The 20,925-nt window shown below is 35.7% G+C and overlaps 1 protein-coding gene across 18 annotated transcripts in view; it reads left to right on the forward strand.

The window, feature by feature from the left end:
* LCOR (ligand dependent nuclear receptor corepressor) overlaps positions 1-20,925 on the forward strand; it is a 159,161-nt gene that overhangs the window by 98,492 nt on the left and 39,744 nt on the right. For 14 of the 18 annotated variants that reach the window (XM_032281157.1, XM_032281161.1, XM_032281155.1 and 11 more), the window contains 3 exons: positions 9,592-9,724; positions 15,077-15,364; positions 18,109-18,202. The exons of 1 other annotated variant lie outside the window; for it this stretch is intronic. In XM_032281157.1, coding sequence (XP_032137048.1) covers positions 9,592-9,724; positions 15,077-15,364; positions 18,109-18,202 — 515 coding nt within the window. The remainder of the gene's footprint in view (positions 1-9,591; positions 9,725-15,076; positions 15,365-18,108; positions 18,203-20,925) is intronic. 3 more of the 18 variants (XM_032281164.1, XM_032281166.1, XM_032281165.1) reach the window with 1 other exon arrangement.

Consider the following 20,925-nt stretch of genomic DNA (forward strand, 5'->3'; position numbering starts at 1 on the left):
GGGGGGGAGATGGAATCTCTTCAGGTCACCCAGGCTGGAGTGCAGTGGTGCGACCTTGGAACCTCCACATCTGAGGTTCAAGCAATTCTCCTTCCTCAGCCTCCTGAGTAGCTGGGATTACAGGCACATACCATGCCTGAAAGACTCTTAATATATTAAAACACAAATAAAAAGATACACTTGGATTTTTCAATACTGATTTCTCTTACGCAGTTCATGAAATAATTTTGAAAAGACTTTCTGACTCAACAATTTACAGCTCTCTAGTTTCTTGAAGTGCCATAGATTTAAGAGTTTTATAGCATTTGTTTAACATATTTTTTCTGCTAAATGTTTTGTCAGGAAAAAAAAAAAGTTGTGATTCTCACCTTAACAAATTTCACAACTTTGGCAAGACTTAATTCTAAATATGTCAACTCTTATTAAATGTAGTAACATAATAAAGTGATCGTTAAAATAATCCAGATTCAGAGGATTAACATAAGATGGTAATAAGCTTTATAATCTTTAAATTGATTCTTGAGGTAAGATTACCTATGTTGCTTTTGTGTAACCAAATTTAAGCCAAAATTTCATTAAGCAAACAGTATAGGACTGTAAGAGAGGGAGGAAACCTTTTGGGTTAATAGTGGTATCACTAACAAATGCCATAGCTCTTCTACTTTCATCCGTCCCCCATTTTTGCAATTGCTTATTAAGGAGAGAGCTTTTTAAAAGCCTAAGGAGTACTTTTTACTCTAAAGCTTCTAAGAAGTTCACAATAGCTTATATACAGAGCCATTTCTGCCTGTGAGCCAACCAATCTAGGTGGACCAACTTCTGCATCCTCAAGGAAGCAACTCCTCCTAGGGGGTAGAAATTCCAGTTGAAATCTCCAACTTTATTTTTATTTTATTTTATTTTTGCGACAGAGCATCACTCTGTCACCCAGGCTAGAGTGCAGTGACACAGTCTTGGCTCACTGGGAGATTCTCATGCCTCAGCCTCCGGAGTAGCTGGGATTAAAGGCATGCGCCACCATGCCTGGCTAATTTTTGCATTTTCAGTAGAGACAGGGTTTTGCCATGTTGGCCAGACAGATGTCAAACTCCTAGCCTGAAGTGATGTGCTTGCCTTGGCCTCTGAAAGTGTTCGGTTTACAGGCATGAGACTGGTCTCAAAGTCCTGCCCTCAAATGATCTGCTCATCTGGGCCTCGAAAAATGCTAGGTTTACAGGCATGAGCCACCACACCTGGCCGAAATCTCCAACTTGACTCCTATTTACTTCTATACCAATGACTTGTTTTTTGTCTTTTTAATTTTTTTATCTTTTGTTTTAGTTTTTCCCCACAATGTATGACTTGTTCTTTAATACTGAATAAATATTCCTAAATTTATTAGGAATAATAAATGCAAAGAAAAATGATTTTTGAGTTACAATAGAAGATTTTGCATCTTTTTGTTATTTGCCTTATGATAAATGATGTATTATTTTAGAATTCAGCTGAGGGGAGATGACATGAATTGATTTCTTTAACTTTTCCTTATCTCCTGGCTATTTTACTTTCTCTTTTTTTTCTTTGAGACGAGTCTCTCTGTTGCCCAGTCCTGAGTGCAGTGGTGCGATCTTGGCACACTGCAACCTTCACCTCTCAAGTTCAAGCAATTCTCCTGACTCAGCCTCCTAAATAGCTGGGACTACAGTTGCATGCAACCATCCTCAGCTAATGTCTGCATTTTTAGCAGAGATGGGGTTTTACCATGTTGGCCAGGCTGGTCTCAAACTCTTGACCTCAGGTGATCTGCCTGCCTTGGCCTCCTAAAGTACTGGAATTACAGGCATGACCCACCACACCTGGTCTTGGCCATTTTATTAGCTCTGTTAGTTGTATGTCATATAAACTTTTTTATTCTTATTGGTTCATTTTATTGGAAGGGTTGACATTACAAACAGAATTCCAGCAAGGTGTGGTGACTCATGCCTGTAATCCGAACACTTTGGGAGGCCAAGGCAGGAGGATTGCTTGAGGCCAGTAGTTCTGCAACAGCCTGGGCAATCGAATGATACTCTTTCTCTACAAAATATTTTTTAAATTAGCCTGGTGTGTTGGCACATGCCTGTAATCCCAGACACTTGGGAGGCTGAAGCAGGAGGATAGCTTTAGCCCAGGAGGTCAAGGCTTGCAGTGAGCCATGATTGTGCCACTGCACTCAAGCATGGGCAACAGAGCAAGATCCTCTCTTTAAAAAAACAAACAACAACAAGAAATAGAAAACCCCAGAGCGTTCAGGCTTAGAAAATCTCACCCCTAAAGGTGTTGAAAATAATGAAGAGCTGTGTGAACACTTAAGAGACACTTGGAAGGTCCATGGTATTAGTAGCATCAGGTGAAATGACACACCTGTTAGATGGATGTTTGTTTTGTGAATCAGGCAACTTCCCGAGCCACAGTAGGCTCTGAGAATCACATTAGAGGTTTAACGGAGAGTCAGATTAAGAGACAGTTAAGAGCCCTCCTAGGGTTGGAGCAAACCTCAAACACAGGCAACAACATGCCCCTTCAGTGAAGCTCAGCTTTTATTGGATCAGGAAAAGGAAATTAGAAACTAGTTTCAGATGAATTAAAACAAAAAACTTAATCAAAACAAATGAGATGTAGCTAATGGTACTTAGAAGGTACTTATAGAAGGCCTGTATTTAAAAAGCAGATCTCAAATCAATACCCTAATCGTCCACTTTGGGAACCTAGAAAAAGAAAAGCAAACTAAACCCAAAGCAGACAGAAAGAGAGAAATAATAAAGATGTGTGAGCAGAAATAAATATAGTAATATAGAAAAATGATAGAGAAAAGGAACAAAACCAAAAACTGTTTTTTTCTTAAAGATCAACAAATTAGATAAACTTAATTGCTGATCAAGAAAAAAAGACTCAAGTCACTAATCACAAATGAAATAGAGGAAATCAGAAGTAAAAAGGATTGGGGAATACAGTGAAGAATGTATATGCCAGCAGATTAGAGAATTTGATGAAATAGGCAAATTCCTAGATACAGACTTATCAATACTGATGTAAGGTGAAACAGAAAATCTTAATAAACCTATGATGCAGATTGAGTTGTGTCCCCCAAAACATGAATCCACTCCTAGTACCTGTGAATGTGACCTTATTTGGAAATATACAGTAGTCTTCCCCCTTATAAGGGGATGCCTCAACCTACAGATAGCACCAAACCCTATATATACTATGTCTTTTCCTGTACACATACCTATGAAAAAGCTTTGTTTGTTTGTTTTTTTGGAGATGGGTTTCACCATGTTGGTCAGGCTGGTCTTGAACTCCTGATCTTGTCATCCGCCCATCATGGCCTGCCAAAGTGCTGGGATTACAGGTGTGAGCCACTGCACCCAGCCAATAAAGCTTAGTTTATAAATTAGTCACAATAAGAGATTAACAACAGTAATTTAAAAATAGAGCAATTATAACAATATACTATAACAGAAGTTATGTGAATATTCTCTTTTCTCTCCAAATACTTTATTGTTTCCATACTATGAGTAATTGTGGAAAGCAGAACTGCAGATAAGAGGGGACCACTGTAAGGTCTTTGCAGATGTAATCAAGTTATGATGAAGTCATTTTGGATTAGAGTGGACCCTGAATCCAATGACTAGTTGCCTTGTAAGGAGAGAGAGACTTGGAGACACAGACACACACACACAGAAGGAAAAGGACCATGTAAAGATGGAGACAGAGATTGGCAAGGAATGCCAAGGATTGTCAGCAACCACCAGAAGCTAGGAAGAGCAAGGAAGGACTCTTCCCTAGAGCTATCGGAAGGAAAATGACTCTGCTGACACCCTAATTTTGGGTGCCTGGACTCCAGAGCTGTGACAGAATAAATCTGCTGTTTTAAGCCGCTTAGTTTGTGATAAAATATATAGCAGCCCTAGTGAACTAACACAACTTAGAATAATGAGATTAGATTAGTAATTTATATAAACTTCCATCAAAGAAAAGCCCATGGCCAGGTATCTTTACTGGTATTTTCTTTTTTTTTTCTTTCTCTTTCTTTCTTTTTTTTTTTTTTTAAATAGATATGGGGGTCTCATGATGTTAGCCAGGCTGATCTCGAACTCCTGGGCTCAAGCGATCCGCCCACTTCGACCTCCCAAAGTGCTGGGATTACAGGCATGAGCCACCACACCCTGCCCTGCCTCGACTGGCATATTCTATCAGACATTTAAAGAAGAATTAATGCCATTTCTTCACAGACGTTTTCAAAGTATAGAGAAGAGGGAAGACTTCATTCAGTAAGGCCAGTATTGTTTATATGAAAACCAAAGAAAATTACAGACAGATACCACTTATGAGTACCAACACAAGAAAACCCTCAGCAAACATTAGCAAACCAAGTTTTGCAACATATAAAAAATGTTATACACCACAACCAAGTGGAATTTATCCAAGGAGTGCAAAGTTGGTTTAACACCGTGTGTGTGTGTGTGTGTGTGTGTGTGTGTGTGTGTGTGTCGTCTTGCCCTGTCATCCAGGCTGGAGTACAGTGGCACAATCATGACTCACTGCAGCTTTGACCTCCCAGGCTCAGGAATTACTCCTGCCTCAGCCTCCAAGTAGCTATGACCACAAATGTGCACCACTATGCCCATCTGTTAATAATTTTTTTAAACTGATTTGTGGAGATGGTATCTCCCTATGTTGTCCAGACTGGTCTCAACTTCTGGGTTCCAGTGATCCTCCTGCCTCAGCCTTCCAAAGAGCTGGAATTACAGGCATGGGCCATTGTATCTGGCTGGTGTAATACAATGTATTAGTAGAGTAAGTGACACAAACCACATGATCATCTCTGTAGACATCCTCCAAAAAGGCATTGGCTGAATCCAACACGTTTTCTTGATTTAAAAACAAATAAACCCAACAAACCAGGAATAGAAGGGAACTTCCTCAACCTGAGCTACAAAATCACACAGCTAAAAGATTGAACAGCTTCCCCCAAGATCAGGAACAAGGCAAGATGTCCACTCTCACCACTTAATCCAACATTGTACATGAGGCCTAGCCAGGAAAATTAGGCAATAAAAAGAAACCAAAGTCATTCAAATTGCAAAAGAAGAGGTAAAACTGTCTCAGTTTACAGATGACATGATGCTGTACATAAAAAATCCCTCCACAAAACAGAGTTTAGCAAGTTCAGCAAGGTTCAAACTACCACGTCATTTAAAAAAAAAAAAAGGCTGGGTGTGGTGGCTCACGCCTGTAGTTGCAGCACTTTGGGAGGCTGAGGTGGGCGGATCATGAGGTTAGGAGTTTGAGACCAGCCTGGCCTACATAGTGAAACCCCAACTCTACCGAAAACACACAGAAAAATTAGCCGGGCATGGTGGCAGGCGTCTGTAATCCCAGCTACTTGGGAGACTGAGGCAAGGAGAATTAGTGAACAATATGAATGTGAAAGTTTGAAAACAGTTCTGTTTACCATAGCATCAAAAATAATATAACACTTAGGAATAAATATAAATGTATAAGACTTGTATTCTGTAAATTACAAAATGTTGCTGAAAGAAATTACATGGAAAGACATGTTCATGGATCAGAAGACTTAAAATTGTTACTATGACATTACTTTCCAAATTGATATGCTGATTCAGTGCATTTTTCTCCAAAATCCCAAATGAGTTTGCAAGATTCACAAGCTGGTCCTAAAATTCATATGAAAATTTAAGAGACTTGAAATAGTCTAAACAATTTTGTAAAAGAAGAATAAATTGGGAGGATTTACACTTTACCAATTTTAAAACTTACTACAGACTACATTGGTCGGCTTAATGTGAAACTGGCATGAGGATAGATATAAATAGTGGAATAGAATTGAGTGTCCAGCAGTAAAATGTATGGCCAGTGACTTTCGACAAGCATTCCAAAACAGTTCTTTGGGGGAAAGAATTGTTTTTTCACCAAAAGGTGCTGGAACCGATTATCCACATGCAAGAGAATGAGGTTGGACCCTTCCTTACACCATACACAAAATTAACTTGACGTGCATCCTAGATCTAAAGCCCTAAAACTATAAAACTCTTAGAAGAAAGCATAGGATTAAATTTTCGTGACCAAGTTTTTTAGGTATGACATCAAAAGCACAAGTGACCAAAAAAATGTAAATTAGAATTCATTGAAATTAAAACTTGCATGCTGTTAACAGTGCCATCAGTACTATCAATGAGGTAATAACTCAGAGAATGGGAGAAAATATTCACAAATCATATATCTAATAATGGACTTGTTTCAGAATATATCAGGAATTCTTTGCAACAAGAAGATGGTAACTCAGTAAAAAATGAGCAAGGATCTGAATAGACATTTTTCCAAAGAAGGTATAATGTGCATGAAGCACATGAAAAGATGCTCAACATCGTTAGTCAGTTAGGAAAATACAAACCTTAGGCCATGATATATACTACTTCTCATCTACTAAAATGGGTTTAATCAAAAAGATAATAAGTGTTCACGAGTATGTGGAGAAGTCAGAATCCTTATACATTGTTCCCAATCCTTATACTCATTGTTGGGAATATAAATGATGTAGCTGCTTTGAAAAATGGTTTGGCCTTCCTCAAAATAGTTAACATATGATACAGAAATTCTACTAAGTATATATGCAAGAGAAGTAAAAATATATGGCCAAACAAAAACTTGAGCATGTAATAGCCAAAAAGTGGAAATAGCCCAAGTATTTGTCAACTAATGAATGGATAAATAAAATGAGATATATTCATACAATGGAATGTTATTTAACAGTAGAAAGGTAAAAAGTACTGATACATGCATCAACATGGATGAACCTTGAAAACATTATTCTAGGAGAAAGAACTCAGTCATCACAAAACTACATACTGTGTGATCACATTTATAGGATATATTCAGGGTAGGCACATCTCTAGAGACAAAAAGTAGTATAGTGGTAGCCTAGGGTTGGGGGCAAGTTGAAAAGTTGTAATTGAATGTTTATGAACATCGAATTTCGTTTTGGGGTGTGAAAATGTTCTAAAATTAGATTGTGGTGATGGAGAGTCATAGCTGTGAAAAGAAACCATTGAATTTTACATGTTAGATGGGTGAGTTGTTTACTATGTGAATTATGTCTCAATAAAAGTGTTTAAAACAAAACAGGTATTGATATAAATCAACTAAAAGTAATGTAAATATTTCAGAGTTCAGTCTGATACAGTTGTTACTTGCTTGATTCCAGAAAGAACATGCAGCATTTGCCTACTGAATGCTAGGTTTCTCAGTGTTGCTTTAAATTAGAAGGCAGCCTGAATGGTTTTGTTTGTTAGTGATTTTGTTTGTTTGTTTTGAGTTTAGGAGTGGAGGTTTAATAGGTAGAAGAGAAGAGAAAGAGAAACAGCTTTCTCTATAGAGGAAGGAGTCCCTGAACGGTGTTTGTTAGTTTTTGAGATGGAGTTTCACTCTTGTTGCACATGCTGCAGTACAGTGGCACAATCTCAGCTCACCGCAACCTCCGCCTCCCGGGTTTGAGCGATTCTCTTGCCTCAGCCTCCCAAGTAGCTGGGATTACAGGCATGCAACACCATGCCCGGCTAATTTTGTGTTTTTAGTAGAGACGGGTTCTTCATTTTGGCCAGGCTGGTCTCAAACTCCCGACCTCAGGTGATCCGCTTGCCTAAGCTTCCCAAAGGGCTGGGATTACAGGCGTGAGCTACTGCACCCGGACAGCCTGAATGTTACTATGCCACACAATGTCTGATTTTTTAAAAAAATCACTAAACATTGAAATGGTACCGAAGTATAATACAATTGAGGATTTTATTGGACTCAAATTGATCACTGTTCCTAATGCCTTTTAGATACTAAATCAGTATCAGAATTATTTTGTTACTCATTTTTTAAAACTAATAGTTTTTTAGTCTTTTGTAAAAAGAATGTTGGCAAATACAGCTATAATAAAGGTTCTCATGATTTATAAGACTTAAAATTATTTCATTTAAATTTTTTTGCCTTATATAGCAGACTTACTGTGCTTTATATATTAGTGTTTAAGGATCATTATTTTAGTTTGAATATGCCAGTGAGTTCTTCATATTAACCTTTTTACAATATATAATTGATGCTGAATACAGATTTTGGTTGTGCTTTTAACATAATTCTTAGGATGGGAAATCATAGAAAGCTTGTTGCAAATATCAGTGTGTATTTTATAAATCTTTGAGAGAATCATTTGTGCATTATAACATGTCTTCAATGTGTTGTTTAATTCCTTTCATTGTGCCAAGATATGTTCCATTTTGTTATTCAGAGCACTTATATATGGAAATAAAGACATTAATTCATACATTAAGGTGATTTCAAATAAATTATATGCACTAGAACTTAAAGAATACTTAAATATGCTTTTAGCTTTTTAAAAAATACTTTTATTTTCGGTTACTGTAAGATATGAGAGTGGAAGTAGGTGCGAAGTATTGTCAATTTGGTCCAGTGCTCCTGCAGCCTGGAATTATATGCTGGGAGTCTCAGGGATGAGTATAGTACAGCACATTGGAACTTTTTGGTCAGAGAAACTTTCTGATCTACTTTATTTTTGGACACAAAGTCTTGCTTTTGTCACCCGGGCTGGAGTGCAGTGGTGTGATCTAAGTGCAATCTCCACCTTCCCGGGTTCAGGCAACTCTCATGCCTCAGCCTCCCAAGTAGCTGGAATTATAGGCATGCGCCACCATGCCCAGCTAATTTTTGTATTTTTAGTAGAGACTGGGTTTTACCATATTGGCCAGGCTGGTCTCAAACTCCTGACCTCAAGTGATCTGTCTGCCTCAGCCTCCCTGAGTGTTAGGATTACAGGCATGAGCCACCTCACCCAGCCAGATCCACCGTTTATATTGCAAAGGTGTTCAAACATAGATACATTTTAACAAAAAATAATACTGTGCTTACACTTAGAACATGCAGTGCATTTGATTTCTCAACTCATTTTGCTGCCGTTACTTTTGACCAATTAATCAATTTTGTAACCCACTAAAGGTTTGAGAACCACAGTTTATAAAATAGTAATTTAGAGACAGAATTGTGAATTTCAGATGTATTCTGAGTTTTTTTCCTAATGCCCCTTTAAAAGTGTTTCTGTTTTGTGTCTGGTGAAAAACAGATCTCATACTAGGAAGGCAAACATGATCCTCAAATGAGATTTGGAATTTAAAAATTTTTTTTAATTAAAGCATTCTGTCTGAATTGCCTGTGAAAGATAACTATGGTATAGTATAATAGAACCAATATATTTGCGTGCTCACAAGAAAATTATCCCTGTGGCAGTTAAAGTTTAATTAGAGTTTATGCAAATTTTGAACAAAATGTATAGTCAAAAAACATGTATAAAATCTAGCTAAAGAATATGTTTACATTTATTTTGCTTTTATACTTTTTAAAAGATAAACTTTATACTGAAATTTTAAAATGTTTTAATTGCATCAAATTAATTTGCCTTATTTGCTGCTAACTTTGATTTTGTATCTATGCTTTTGATATTGAATGGGGAAAGATTTTTGCGCAACTATTTCACCAAGTAAATTTTTGCAGGGACACTTAGTCGGTCTGGATGAACCAGCTTCGGGAGCTGGGCAAGAAGCTCTGCTTAAACAAGAGCAAGCAAAAATCATTCGATTCGAGAGACAAGCAGAAGAATTCCTCAATGCAGTCTTTTATAGAAAAGGTTGGTTTCAGTGAAGAATGATATTTAGCATCTGCTTGTCTTATTAATCTCCTTAATTTCTATGTCATTTTTAAAGTTACTCTTAAAATAAATGTTTTTCTTCATTGATTATATAGTTTATATTGCTCTATATCCCTTGGGTCAAATTCCTATTGGAATTAGGGTTAAGGTAAGCACTTTTCCCCACATTTAGGCTCTGATGTGATGGTGAGTTTTAATTAAATAGTTTAGAAAATTATTATGAAATTCTAAAAATTTTAAGCCCTCAATAGCACTACATTTTTTTACACAGATTTTCTTATGGAGACCGTTACTGTTTTAATCACTGATAACAAAACCAACTGTGTGAATTTTTAGTAATTCTAACCTGAAATTTCATTTGGAGAGAGAATGTAGTTATAAAATTAGATTTCTGAGTGCTCTTTTCCTTGATACAGTCTTGTTTCATAAAATTTTTATATTAAAATTCGGGAAATGATTATTATATAGTAAAACTTTTCTCCCTAAATTTGAGTTGGCATTTAATAAACTCAGCCTCTTGCACTTTTAAAATTTATCTTTCTCCTTCAAACTTTGGTATATGTGATTTATTTTACATTTCTTTTGAAATACAGAAAAGTTCTCTAGTCATAGGCTCTTGAGGCTTATAAATCCTTCATAGAGGCATTCAGGTTTATTCTCTATTCACAAAGCAAAATTGCCATCAACCAGAACCTTCAGGAAAGTTCCTTTCATGTTCCTTTCTAGTGAAGAGTCTTTACTTTTAAGAAATTCTGAATGGATTTATACTGCTTAGTTACACTTTTCCTCCATTTCCAAGATGGTAGTTACTATGATGGGTTCTAAAGTTTTATACAGCCTCTTGATAATCTTAAATATTCTTATTTAATCTTCAGCAGACTCAGTGATTCCACTGTCTTTAATAATTCTTCGTATGTTCTAGTTTACACCTCTCATTCCTCTGGAAATTCCCTCCTTCCCTTTGACATTGGTTAAAAGTCTGATAAGTGCTTGTTCTGTTGGGTTTCTTTACAGTTGGACACTAGCTGGGCTTCTGCTTAATGTGATCAGTATTTCCAAAAGGTGATGTGAGGTGTGGTGTCATATAAAATTAAGAAATGCACAGAGATTGTTTTCTGTGGTACTTATTTTCCCCATTTTCTTTTGTTAGATCCCTAGGCAGAATTAAATCATTTAATACATCCTTACTTCTCTGTAAACACCCATGAGCACCTCCTGACCTAAATCTCCCAGCTGAGTCTCCTGTGTCTAATTATCCCTACAGATTGCTCAGAATTCCAAAATTATGTTCAAAATAATTGTTTTCTTAGTTTTATAAACACTTGATTGTTAAAATCACATTTAAGTATAAATAACTAATAGAGCAGTTCTATCAGTTTGCTTACCAAATTTTTTTATTTCTTTCTTTTTTTTTTTTTTTTGAGATGGAGTCTCTGTTGCCTAGGTTGGAGTGCAGTGGCACAATCTCAGCTCACTGCAACCTCCATCTCCAGGGTTCAAAATATTCTGCCTCAGTCTCCTGAGTAGCTGGGACTACAGGCACGTGCCACCACACCTGGCTAATTTTTGTATTTTTAGCAGAGACGGGGTTTCACCATATTGGCCAGACTGGTCTTCAAACTCCTGACCTCGTGATCTGCCTGCCTTGGCCTCCCACCAAAGTGCTGGGATTACAGGCATGAGCCACTGTGCCTGGCCTCAAATAAAATATCTTTACAGCTCCTCTCCTGAAGGATGTAACAGAGTCATTGATCTAATGTGTTGTTATAGCAAGCTTCATTATCTGAAAAGAGGACTTCCTCTCGGTAATTTACATGGAGGAACCACTTTTCATCCACTCTTTGCTTAGTGGGAATAAGGTCAGTCATGTAAGGACTCCTACAGAGAAGTTCTGTATCAGTTTTCTACTAGTCCCATCCCTTTGTCATAGAGGAGTAACTTTAAAATTTTTATAAAAAATTTTTTTTTTAAGAAATTAAACTTTTGGGTTATAACCTTTAGGGTCTGAGGACTTATTACTTTGGAATTAGTCTCAGGATAGATTTCAAGAGACGGGAATGCTCTGAAATTGTAAGTTGAGTTTATTGGTTTTTACGTACAGGCATGGGCTGCTCAGAGAACTATTGCTTTGGAATTTGGACATTTCCTTCCCCTTTATGTATTAATATTGCTGTTTTTGGATATAATTCTCTTATAACCATCTCCAAGATAGTCATTAGTACTCTTTAATACCAAAAATGTTTAGCCTCCAAGGACATGATGGGCACTTTAGTCTGAAGAGAATCATATTTTTTTTTTTTTTTTGAGACGGAGTTTCACTCTTGTTACCCAGGCTGGAGGGCAATGGTGCGATCTCGGCTCACCGCAACCTCCGCCTCCTGGGTTCAGGCAATTCTGCCTCAACCTCCTGAGTAGCTGGGATTACAGGCACACGCCACCATGCCCAGCTAATGTTTTGTATTTTTAGTAGAGACAGGGTTTCACCATGTTGACCAGAATGGTCTCGATGTCTTGACCTCGTTATCACCCGCCTCGGCCTCCCAAAGTGCTGGAATTACAGGCTTGAGCCACCGCGCCCGGCAAGAATCATATTTTAATAAATAATCCAAATGCTTAGATTTGGTCCCTTGTTTCAAAGTATTGTAAATGGTATGTTTTAAATAATTAGTGTAAAGATTATGTATAGTTAAGTAGAATCAGAGATGGAGTAAAAGTAGGCTTTTATGATATGGAATCAATTAATTTCACTTTAAGAACAATATACCATCTACAGATGTCATAATGGCATTTATTTTTAGCTCGCTTTGTCACTTGTATTAAAAAATCTAAGTTAGATTTGCATTTTAAGATATACAGGTGGCTGTGATATAACATATTTTTCTGAGTTTTATTTTTGATCTGATTCGTTGCTTTTATTTGACTCAGTTGTGCTGTGTTTCCCTGGGTATGGATGTATTTGTAGATGTGTATTTTAAGTAGGTCAAAGAATGAAATCTGTTCAAGAAACTTTAACAAAATAGAGAAATTCAAATGGCAGAGATGTAATGGATAAACACTGTCTTGTCTCATGACTGTTTCTTCATTCAATAAAGGGACAAGATACGCTACAGACATTGAATGCTCCAAGATAGTGGTCTATGGTCCTTGTCCTGGTATCTTTGACTCGTCACAGAGCTCTTTAATTATATTTATTAATACTACTTAAACACAGAGACATCTCATAAATTCATACATTTTATTTTATTTTTTTATATGGAAATTTATGAATTGTATGTTCTTCAACTATTAAGGGGGAAACAGTAAATTAATATTAAAACTTGAAATTTATGTGATAGCTTATGTGGAGATTTAGGTAGAAAAAAACGGGTCTTAACTGGAAAGTTAAATGATACTAAGAAAATTCAATAGAGATACTTAAAAAGCAGTGTATGGATAAAATGTTTATTAAAACACTGGAGGAACGATTGTTATTAACTGTAGCAACTTCTGAACCTTACCTAGTTCCATACCTTTATTTTTAAACCATCTGGAATACTTACAGTCTCTATTTATAGAGAAGAAAATTAGAGCTATAAATATTCCTTAGTATGACAGAAACATTAGGAGAGAGAGCCTCATTAAACTCCAGAAGATGAAATAAATATCACAACTTTGTGAGCATATTCTGGTATTGAATAATGTCTTTTGGGGGGGGAAATGCCTGTTCTTAGGAGTCCTGTGAAGTTTTGATGGTGTATTTTGTTTGTTGGTTGTTTATTTTGGAGATTTTAGATTTTAGTTAGTAATTAGAGTCAATTTTTCTTTAACTTTCTAAATTAAACTCTTAAGTTCCTTACAGCTTGAAAATACTGTGGATAAAGTTGTTTGCCTTCTATAGCTAAACTTTAAAAGACTAGGGAAACCTTGGTTTTCTGAGAACTGTCTTGGAAAGCCCCAGAAGTATGGTGGGGAAGACGGCCACAGGTAAAACAGTAAAATCAGGGAAAAAGTTTTAATTGAGGGTCTGTCACTAATCATCCATATAAATTTGTAGTGACCACTTACTCTTTTGATCACATTTCGTTTTTTTTTTTTTTTTTTTTTAAAGGACTATTTCATGGTGATTGACCTGTTTAGTATTCAACTAAATTGAATACACACTTAAGGCAAGATTAGCTATATAGAGGTACACAGAGGTAAACACATTTCCCTCATTTTATTTTTTTAAAAGGACTATTTCATGGTGATTGATTTGATTGACCTATTTAGTATTCAACTAAATTGAATACATACTTTAGACCAGGCAAGGTTAGGTATATAGAGGTACACAGTGAAAAAACACACAGTCCCAGCTCTTGAGAAGCTTAGTCTTCCTGATTATTAGAGTGTGATAATTATAGAGGCGTGATGATGATGTATTTATACAAGCCATTTTCCCTTCCATACTAACCTCTTTTGCCCTTCAAAGTCTCTTCCAGTGCTAAAAGTTCTATGAGTTAATGAGTTCTTATGGTCAAAACTTAACATTGACTAGCAATCGATAATTTAGATGTTTATTTCATTATTTCCCTAGCTATTGTTTTAGTAGTTGGCAGAGTTTATTTAAAGTACTCTTGGAAAATAATGTGATTTTTCTTAGGCTTTTGAGATTTAACATTTAAACACCTAGCCCAGAGGTTCTAAGATTGTGGTCCCCAGACCAGTGGCATCTTAGAACTTGATAAAATGCCAGTTCTTGAGCCGACCCTGGAACTACTAAATCAGAACACTGGGGAGAGAACCCAACAATCTGTTTTTGCAAGCCATCAAGGTGATTCTGATGAACATTAAAGTGTGTGAATGATTGCCCTAGCCTAAAATGGATCTTAAAATTAAGTATCTCCTTTTATAATCTTGGTATGCTTTCAGTCTTTATAAAGTAAATTGAGCACTCATGAACTCAGTAATGTATTCTTCAAATATTTAGGAGGAAGTGACTGAGGAAAAAATCTAGGGAAACTTGCTGTGATCTATAGGTGTGTTAACGTGAGAGTAATTATTTCCTAAGAGAAAGGTTTTGGGATTTCTGTATCAGGTAAGTGATTCTTGCCCATAAGATATCTATTTGTTATCCTTTTATTTAATTTCATAATCAATTATTGTATGGGGGGAAGATGTTTAGAATTAATGAAAATTTTATTTTTAAAAATCTATAACTCAAAAGCTTAGAGAGTAAAAATATAAGTCAAAGGGGAGATACTATTTTTAAGATAACTGTATTTTAAGAAAAAAATGAAATTTTATGTTTACTTGAAAGCTGTCTTTTTTTAGTACATTGTCCCACTTTAAAAGTAAATAAATCTTTATTTGCAGACAGTCCCTGGGTCTCCGACCCCAATATTCCCCTAGTGGCCCGTGAGATCATGCAGCGAATGATCCAACAATTTGCTGCTGAATATACCTCAAAAAATAGCTCTACTCAGGACCCCAGCCAGCCCAATAGCACAAAGAACCAAAGCCTGCCGAAAGCATCTCCAGTCACCACTTCTCCCACGGCTGCAACTACTCAGAACCCTGTGCTCAGCAAACTTCTCATGGCTGACCAAGACTCACCTCTGGACCTTACTGTCAGAAAGTCTCAGTCAGAACCTAGCGAACAAGGTATGGTTTGATGTCAAGGTCTCCTCTATCTTACTAGAGTACTTTAATTGGGGGAGAAAAAAAGAACAAAAAGCATTGTGGGCAAGTAGAGCATCAGCAGCAATAATAGCATAAAAACTAATGTGATTCTTAAATTATTTATTACTAGGCAGTGATGGAGAAGTACAGTTCAAGTTGTTACAGCCCTATCTGTCAGCAGTTCATGATTATGATTGATGTCCCACCCAGAAAAGTCAGGTGGTTACAGTTGTCACTAATCTTTCAGTTGCTTGATATTTATATAAGCATTTTATATTTTTCGAAGTATTTTTATGTTTTTTAAAACTCCTATGAAAAAGTAAGTTTTCCTCTTACCTACAAATTTTCTAGGATTAGCACCTGTCTGAGAAACACACCTCTCCTTGTAGGTATAAGTTACATAGCCTGCAAATGAGATCATAAGGAAAAACATGTATTTGAATTTTGAAAAATAAACTGCTAGGGTTACAAATAGAGAAAGGAGCAGAACATTCTTCAGGTTGTTAAGTATGTTCAGTGTTTTATAAATACAGAAACAGATACATCCACTGACTAACTTGAAAGTATTTCCAAAAGGGAATTTGTTGAAGACACTAAGTGATGAAGTTAAGAGGTTGTTTTGTTTAGAAAATGTTCTTGAGTCTCTGAAGTTTATTTTCTTCAGTAGGTATTCCTGTTGCTTTGTCATCTCATTTTACCTTCAATTTCACAAAAATTGAGGCAAGCATTTCAACTCAGTCACTGAACCACCGCAATTAGTAAATCGGTGATGTTTATACTGAGATTTTATTGTCATAGAAATCTTGAGTATATAGCAAAGTTATGAGATGTGTGGATTTATTGGTGAGAAATACATGTTTATTTTGGAAAATAAATTTAATTCCTAAAGAACCTCTTTGAAACGAACTTTCTTTTGAGTAGGTTTTCTTTGCTTTTATCCTTTTCCTGTGTGGTGAACAGCAAACAAAATACCTGAGTTCTGAGAGGTTTCTTGAGAGGAGACCTCCTAGTTGTTCACGTTGCTCATGTACCTTTGGTTACCGTATTTACAAAGTTGTATCTTTTTTATTGATGACTGTTTTCTTTTCCACAAATGGTAGTTTTCATTAAAAATCTCTTCACTCTATTGCATCAGAAGCTTCAGGTTAATTTTGGGAGAATGGCAACATAGAATTATATTTAAAATATTAATGTAGATTTACATAAAATGATACCACTTAGTCTAATTTAACTTGTTATAACTAGTGTTATACTTAAGAGATACATTGTATTGATAGCGTGCTCCTACAAAGAAGAATTTGAGCTACATGATAGCATTATAGTATGCAGACTTCAAATGAAATTAAAAAAAAATTAAATTGTATTTCCTTAATGAATGTGTTTTCAACCCAAACCACAATATTTTTAGTGGTAGACTTAAAATATGTTGCCTGTTTGATTAGACAAATTGTCTATTTGGCTTGTCTTTAAATAATAGTGTCTTTGGCTGGAAATGTTTTAAGCAGTACTTTTGCTTCTTAGATGTGTCTAATTGGGTTAGATGTCTAATAGGATAATTGGTTCTATAAGCCTATAATTATATTTTTAGAAATATTAGTGACTCTAAAAGACAAAACACTTATGAGTATGGGGTTTTTTTTAGTTTACAAACTCAGTTGCCTGTTTGTTTCTAGCAGCCTGAAATAGGGAGTCAAAATGTCTTCAGATACAAGTTGTAAGTAGGTTCTACCCTTGGGCGATTTTTAACATAACTAGGTATCAAGACCCCTCTGCTGGCCTACTGAAAATTAGAGACATTGTGTATTGTCTTGCTCTGTTAATTTTGGACAGACTAATAGCCTTAAAAGATTACTGCGTATTTCTATAAGGAGAAAAATGTCTTTGAGGGAAAAGGAAGTCTTCTAACTTTATGTATTAATAACATGAATTTGTGATTTGGTCTAGTTGCAGTAAAAAATGGTTGTACTTCCAGGCTCTCATCAGTATCAAGACAGTTTCATTCTTCTTTCTTTAAACTTTCTTCACCAATTTTTAATGTCGTCTTAGTTCTTGCATTCATAAAATTCAGCAATTGAATTTTGAATCTCTGCACATTTTTTTAAAAGACTGAATATAAGTATACATTTTTTATAGATATGTGTAGAGAACTATTAGGACACACCCAAATTATAAATCATTAACAACGGATTCATCTTACCATCGTATTTAGTATATACATGTACTTTAACGACATAAACTTAGGTTTAAAAATAATTTTTTTATCTTATTTAAAATTTTCTACGTCCAACTTATGTGTACTTTTGGAGTTTCAGGTAGATTTAGCTCTTGAGGGATTTGGTTCTATAGTTTGTATGCCATTGCAGAACATTAAAAACTTCCATGCTTTGATCAAGGCAAATTTAGAAAATTGCATCTTAAAAATTCTGAGAACAGGTTAGGACCTCATGCTATGTAAACTGCTATTTCTAGTATCTCACTATATCTTAACATCTTCAGTAACATGTTTTATCTTTTGCCTCATTAATATTTAGCCCTTGCATATATTAAGTATAACATGCCTTGCTAAATTTATGTTGCTTCAGGATTGAATTGATTTTATAACTTAAATATAGGACTCACGTATCTGCTTAGTTGAATAAGCCTACTGCTTTTTCATATTTCGCCCATTCAGTTGACATTTGCTCCAAGTTTTTAATGTCCTCAGGTGTTTTTTTGTGTCTCTGCAGACGGTGTACTTGATCTGTCCACTAAGAAAAGTCCATGTGCTGGCAGCACTTCCCTGAGCCACTCTCCAGGCTGCTCCAGTACTCAAGGGAACGGGTAAGGGAGAATATTTGTAGCCTTACACAGTTTAATATAGATAATTCATCAAAGGTTGATGCTAGTCTCCCTTTTAGGTTTTAAAAATTAACCCTTCTAAGTCTTTATAAATATGGACCATTGATTAAGTAAAAACATAATCTGTGCAATGTAAATTGGCTAGTACAGATGAACATTTGTCAGTTTAGTACAAATAGTAAATAATCATGAATATGGCAGAAATATTTCTTTGGACTTTTCGTTGTGGCATGTTTTGGAGTGCGAAACTCAAGTTAAATAATTCTAAAGTTTAGATGTGAAGACACTATTATGTGTGCTGAAGCTGTTGAATGAAAATTGAGCTCCAATACTTGGTATCTCTAGTGGGGTTTGTGTGTGTGCATGTTCATTTTTGTTTGTTTCTTTTGGGTTTGGTTTTGGTGGTTGATTTAAACCGTGCTTTAACTCTGGCAGTTCAGAAAATGTAATTTTCTGAAAGACTGATTGTAGATGTTGATGCATAACCATCTTAGGCTACCAAGACATTATTACATGCTCAGTTTTCATAACTCTTAGGATACTAAAATAAATTCTCTGACTACCTAATTTTATGGTATAAGAACCATCTTCTCCCTACGTGTATCTAATAACCAACTAGAAAAGTCAGGTTTTAATAAAGATATCTAGACACCATGTTGAAAAAGCATTTCTATAAAACTTTATGACAAAAATTAACTATCTTGATATGAAGAATAACTTGGTAAGTTTAAATTAGTTAATACCTAGACTTATTTAACTTTCAGATTATCAATATGGGGAAGTTACTTAGATATTAAAGGAACAAGTGGATGCTAAGTGGACTGACCTTTTCCAACTTACTGTTGACTACCTTCAAATCAAAGGATTCCTTTACAGACTTTTAAAATCTCCCTTTATTTTCTCTAAAATTCCAAAACTTTTCATTTGCAGAAAGTACTAATCTATTATGCATAGTTTACTAACCTTTTTCTTAACCCTTTCTTTTCACTATGGTTTATACTAGATATGTCAGCATGGTCCCAAATCTTTGGGTTCTATTTATATATCAAAAAACACTTGAGCTGGCTGTGGTGACTCACGTCTATAATCCCAGCACTTTGGGAGGCTGACTCAGGCAGATTACCTGAGGCCAGGAGCTCGAGACCAGCCTGGGCAACATGGCAAAACCCCATCTATACCAAAAATACAAAAATTGTCCAGGCATGGTGGTACACACCTGTAGTCCCAGCTACTCAGGAGGCTGAGGTAGGAGGATCACAGCTGCAGTGAGCTGTGATCACAACACTGTACTCGAGCCTGGGTGACAGAGCGAGACCCTGTCTCCAAAACAAAAACAAAAAACAGTTGAGTTGTGTAGTTAAGGACACATATAGGAGAAGTCAATGTGCAGTTTGCATAAACAAATCCCTTGCTTAAGATTCACTGTAAACTTGCGTACTAGGTTCATGTATTATATGGCTGAAGTTGCTGTGTTTATCCTTCTGAATATAAAATGTTTTCTACTGGTTTTGTTTTATGGAAGAAAAATGCACCAATAGGAATGCTCATCTTTTAGTTGAATATTCAGTGTTATCCTTATTGTGTTACTGATGATAGGAGGTCCCCGTAGAGTTTTGTAGAACATAACTGGTTTATGATTTCTGCAAAGCCCCACTTTTGTGCCTAATGTAACCGTCCCCTTGGGTATGTTTTGCCAGATGTCAGCCTTTATATTGATAATCTTTCTCTATTGTGGAAGTCAAAACCTTACGAATTAACTTTGTCTAAGTAGTTGACTTTTTAAACATGATTTGAAAGCTGTCCACTTGAAATTTGAAAATAGGTGTTTGGTATTTCAAGAAGGGGAAGTCTTTTTTTAAGCCAGAGAAAACTGCTAAAAAATTGTTTAGATCCCTCTGACAATAATTACTTTGAGTAGAACTTAACGGGTAAATAAAGACTAATTTCTTTTAAGCTTGGATTATTTCAAATGGAAAATCATGATACTCGTGTATCTAGAACTAATAGTGTTTTAAAATGAAGAAGTGTGGTAAGTTATAATGCAGTGGGTCTTTTGGTTTGGTTTGTTTGGAATTTTTTTCTCCCCGTTGGGTCTGTTAGCCATATATATGTATTTTTTCCCCCAAGCAAAATAAGAAATGTTATTTGGAATTGTTTGATTTTTTGATGATGAACATCAACATGTTTGTGGGATAAATGAGGAAATATCTATGGGCTCCAATAATGTATATGGTTCCAGTTTTAAAACTAGTTGTCATGAATGTTGAATATATTGAATTAAAATAAATAATTTGGCTTACTCTTTTATTACTGTACTTGTTTAGTGGTAACGTCACATTGGTAACACAATTCTGTGTAGATCTATGGAGACTGATGATTACTTTGTAATTAATAATTAAGATGCTATTTTCAGACAGTTGCGCGAAACTTTTTCTCCGAAAATTTGTGAACCCAACCAGAGACCAGCTGACAGGTTTAATTTTTCTTTGCCCAAAAAGCTCCTGATTTTTTTCTTTTTTCTTTTTCCTTTTTTGTGAACAAGTTTTAAAACTAACTGCTGAGACCATTTTTTTTTTAATTTTAGAGAAAAATAAATAAATAACACAAAGTGATGTTACCCAAGCAAGGCCTTCTAATAAAGGAGTGGTCCCCTCACCCATCCCTCCCTACCTGTGCAAGTCCTGCTCACATCAGTTTCCTTCCAT

Source organism: Sapajus apella, unplaced genomic scaffold, assembly GCF_009761245.1.
Source record: "Sapajus apella isolate SASKATOON/1434 unplaced genomic scaffold, GSC_monkey_1.0 scaffold13, whole genome shotgun sequence".
Taxonomy (NCBI): Eukaryota; Metazoa; Chordata; class Mammalia; order Primates; family Cebidae; genus Sapajus; species Sapajus apella.